The sequence below is a fragment of the Elephas maximus genome, chromosome 7 (assembly GCF_024166365.1).
Source record: "Elephas maximus indicus isolate mEleMax1 chromosome 7, mEleMax1 primary haplotype, whole genome shotgun sequence".
Taxonomy (NCBI): domain Eukaryota; kingdom Metazoa; phylum Chordata; class Mammalia; order Proboscidea; family Elephantidae; genus Elephas; species Elephas maximus.
Window position 1 is genome coordinate 56,938,275 of NC_064825.1, and position 4,544 is coordinate 56,942,818.

The window sequence follows — 4,544 nt, forward strand, 5'->3', positions numbered from 1 at the left end:
ACTTAGAGTCAGAAAACCAAAAGGGAAGGACATGCTTGGCATTTGTCAAACTAAAAGAAATGAAGAAAAGATTCAAATCTTGATTTGCAATATTGAAGGATTCTATGTGGAAAATACTGACTGTTATAAAAAAAAAATTTTTTTTTAAAAAGACTGTTATAGGAAGTATCAAAAGAAGATGGAAGGAATACACAGTCACTGTACCAAAAAGAATTGGTCAATGTTCAACCACTTCAGGAGTTAGCATATGATATGATCAAGGACTGATAGTACTGACAGAAGAAGTTCAAGTTGCACTGCAGGGAATGGAGAAAATAAAGCTCCAGGAATTGACAGAATACCAGTTGAGATGTTTCAACAAATGGATGCAACGCTGGAGATGCTCACTTATCTATGTCAAGAAAGTAGGAAGACAGGTCCTGGCCAACCAACTAGAGGAGATCCATATTTGTGATGATTCCAAAGAAAGGTGATCCAACAGAATGTGAAAATTATCAAACAATGTCATTAATATCACACACAAGTAAAATTTTGCTGAAGGTCATTGCACAACATTTGCAGCAATACATCAACAGGGAACTGCCAGAAGTTAAAGCCAGATTCAGAAGAGGACATGGAGCGAGAAATATCATTTCTCATGTCTGTTGGATCTCAGCGGAAAGCAGAGAATACCAGAAAGAGATTTACCTGTGTTTTATTGACTATGCAAAGGCTTTGGACTATTTGGATCGCAGCAAATTATGGATGACATCACGAAGCATGGGAATTCCCAAACACTTTTTTGCACTCATGAGGAACCTGTACATAGAACAAAAAGCAGTCATTTGAACAAAAAAGGACATACTTCATGGTTTAAAGTTAGGGAAGGTGTGCATAAGGGTTGTATACTTTCACCACAATTATTCAATCTGTGTGCTGAGCAAACAATCCAAGAAGCTGGAATACATGAAGAAGAACACAGCATCAGGTTTGGAGGAAAACTCATTAATGACCTGTGAGATGGAGATGACACAACCTTCCTTGCTGAGAGTGAAGAGAACTTGAAGCACTAACTGATGGAGTTCAAAAACTACAGACTTTAGTATGTATTGCACCTCAACATAAAAAAATAAAAATCCTCACATCTGGACCAATGAGCAACATCGTGATAAATGCAAAAAAGATTGATGTTGTCAAGGATTTCATTTTACTTGGATCCACAATCAGCGCCCATGGAAGCAGCAGTCAGAAAATAAAAAGACCTATTACATTAGGCAATCTGCATCAAAAGACCTCTTTAAAGTGTTAAAAAGCAAAGATGTCCCTTTGAGGACTAAGGTGCGCCTGACCTAAACCATTACATTTTCGATAGCCCCATATGCACGTGAAAACCGGACAATAAATAAGGAAAACCCAATAAAATTTGATATCTTTATGGTGTTGGCAAACAATATTGAGTATACCATGGACTGCCAGAAAAATGAAGAAATCTGTTTTGGAAGAAGTACGGCCAGAATGCTCCTTAGAAGCAAGGATGGCGAGACTTTGTCTAGCATATTTTGGACATGTTACCAGTAGGGACCAGTCCCTGGAGAGGGACATCATGCTTGGTAAAGTAGAGGGTCAGCAAAAAGAGGAAGACTCTCAAGGGGATGAACTGACGCAGTGGCTACAACAATAGGCTCAAGCGTTACAATGATTATGAAGATGGCACAGGACCAGGCAGTGTTCCCTTGTTTTACGTAGGGTCACTGTGAGTTAGAACTGACTGGACAGCACCTAACAACAACAATGTACAAGTACCTTTATGCAGAATAATATTAATTTATCTTTATATTACAAAAAAAAAGGTTAAACAATATAGTGAGGATCTCAGCCTGAGAAATTTCTTCCCAGTCTTCTTAGACTTCTAAATCTTAACTCAAAAATTCATATTTAATGACTCAGGAAAAGATTGCAAAGAACTTCAGAAAAATGCTTTCTACAGTAAGTCTTATACATGTCTTTAATGAAATTGACCAGAAAACAGTTTTCCTTAAATTACTTTCAGAAGTCAGTTACCTCTAGAATTTCTTAAAAACTCATTTAATCTGTTCATTAATATATTAGGATCACATTTCTACTCTCCACAATTGACAGGAGATTCAGATCACATAGGACACCTAGATGAGCCCTTAAACCCATACACGGGACAATTTCGATGAAATGTCAACCCTGGTCTTTGCAATAAAATATTTTTACTACCTGATCTCGAATCTGCTTGGTCTTTACCCCATAGACAAAGGGGTTCAGGAAAGGTGGAAGTAGTAGATAAAGAATGGATGAAGTGATATGTATATATGAGGGGATATGAGTTCCAGATCTGTGAGTAAAAAAGGAGAAGAAAGCAAGGAGATAGAATTGGAAGAAGATACATATGTGGGGAATACATGTATTAAATGCCTTAAGACAAGCTTTTTTTTCTGGCAGATGGAAGACAGTTATAAATATCTGGATATAGGAGAGGATGATTAAAATGAAGTCAAACCCACCAACAACAAAAGCACCAAAGAGACCATAAAATTTATTGATGTAAACATCTTCTGCGGCAAGCTTCACAAGAGCCATGTGTTCACAGTAAGTGTGAGATATAAACTTGGTTCGGTAGAGTTTCAGACGACACTTTATAAGCAATAGGCATGGGATTACTAGAATGGCAGGTCGCAATGTCATCCCAACTCCAATATGAGTGACTACTTGGCGAGTAAATGTGGTAGCATGTCTTAGGGGATGACAGATGGCCACATAGCGGTCCAGAGCCATGGCCAGCAAGACTCCTGATTCAATACCCTGGAATGTGTGGATGAGCCACATCTGAAAAAGACAAACATCAAAATATATCTCTGGCAAGTGAAACCAAAAAATCCCAAGCATCTTGGGCACGATGCTGCTGCTGAGTGCAATGTCTGTGGCTCCTAGCATGGCCAGGAAGATGTACATGGGCTCATGGAGGCTCTGCTCAGATTTGATGATGATCAAAAGTAGAGTATTTCCAACCAAAGCAATGATGTACATAGCACAGAATGGAATCCCAATCCAACGCTGCACAGGTTCCAGGCCAGGGATTCCAACAAATGTCAGCATAGACGGCATAAACACAGTGCTGTTGGTAATAAGCATGGCAATTCAGGGACCTTCTTTATAAGGAAACAAAGTTTGATAATCTATGGTTCTCTGTATTGTTGTCTATGCTAGTCTCACATAGTCATAAAGTTATTTGGTAACAGAATTAGCAAAACAAACTTCATCATTTCTTCGCCATTGTTTTAATGAATCAGAAAATGTCATGGAGACTATGGAAAGTTTTACCAGTATTTACTTTGGCAAGAATACCCACCTATCCTCAGTGATGCCCATTGTTGAAAAACTGAGTCTTTGGAGACCATCTCTGTGATGAAGTCAATAGGATCAGCATGTTTAGTGGTGTTCTCTTTTCTTTCCCAATTCACCTTCCTTTTCTGTTTCTCATCTGTTCATAGGAATGAGGAAAAAATATTATTTGGAAGCCAGACTTCAGACAGAGAACTTTTATTTTAAATTTACCAATACCTTTAGCCTCACTGTTCTCTCACTCCACTTTCTCCCTCCTCTGTAGCCTCTATTCACTTGAGACTACCAGAACTGAGAATCTCTATGCTGTAGGTCAGCACTTCATTGATAAAATATAACTGATAGAACATCTCCTCCTAGGTCTGAGACTCTACCACTGAAATTACCTCTCCTCACCAAGAATTTCTAAATACAAAATTGTTGCAAGAACCAGACCCCATCTCAATAGGCAGTGGCAGTTATATAATTTTGGTGTAAAAAAAAAATTTTTTTTTTTTTTCTCACCAAGGTAGGTCTGACTCAGGAGACCAAGTCCAATATATAAACACTTCAGTGAATGTCTTTGTATCCAAGACATTTTTTTTTCTACACACAAGGAACACAAAAACAGATTTAAAACATCAGTTGTTAAAGTTAAGCGAACTCAAGTGTATCTCTTGTGGAAGAGGAGACCTGTTGGGTTTTCATACAAGAGAACAATGAAGATAATATTGATGTAGTTAGAGGAAAAGTTACATGAATGATTTTGGCACTCTGGGTCTCCATTTGGGGGCAGTTTTAATGGAGATAATCTTTATATAGAAATCAGGGGTACTTACTGCTAAAGAATAGAGAAAGTTATAAATTTGTAACTCTAGAAACACTGACACAAGAAATATATGAAGGAGTGGGCCTCCTCTGAGAAATGTCCAAGAGATTCCGTGAAGAATGATTGACAAACACAAAGCTATATTCAGCTGGAAGGTCCTTGGAACACAGCAGAGATAGAAAGAGGATGCTCCAAAACAAAATTTTCATCGGAATATAAAGATTTGGCACTTCCTTTTTTTTTTTTAGTAATCATACAGAAACCCTGGTGGTGTAGTGGCTAAATGCTACAGCTGCTAACCATAAAGGTCAGCAGTTTGAATCCACCTGCTGCTCCTTGGAAACTCTATGGGGTAGTCCTACTCTGTCCTACAGGCTCACTATAAGTT

The 4,544-nt window shown here is 38.2% G+C and overlaps 1 protein-coding gene across 1 annotated transcript; it reads right to left on the reverse strand.

The window, feature by feature from the left end:
- Window positions 1–2,187: 2,187 nt before the first annotated feature.
- LOC126080001 (olfactory receptor 52A1-like) lies at window positions 2,188–3,138 on the reverse strand. Its single transcript, XM_049891332.1, has one exon. It carries the CDS (start codon window positions 3,136–3,138, stop codon window positions 2,188–2,190), a length of 951 nt encoding a protein of 316 aa, XP_049747289.1.
- Window positions 3,139–4,544: the final 1,406 nt, after the last annotated feature.

What these genes read in the sequence shown, in the direction of transcription:
- LOC126080001 (XM_049891332.1), bottom strand. Translation starts at nt 3,138, where the DNA reads ATGCTTATTACCAACAGCACTGTGTTTATGCCGTCTATGCTGACATTT.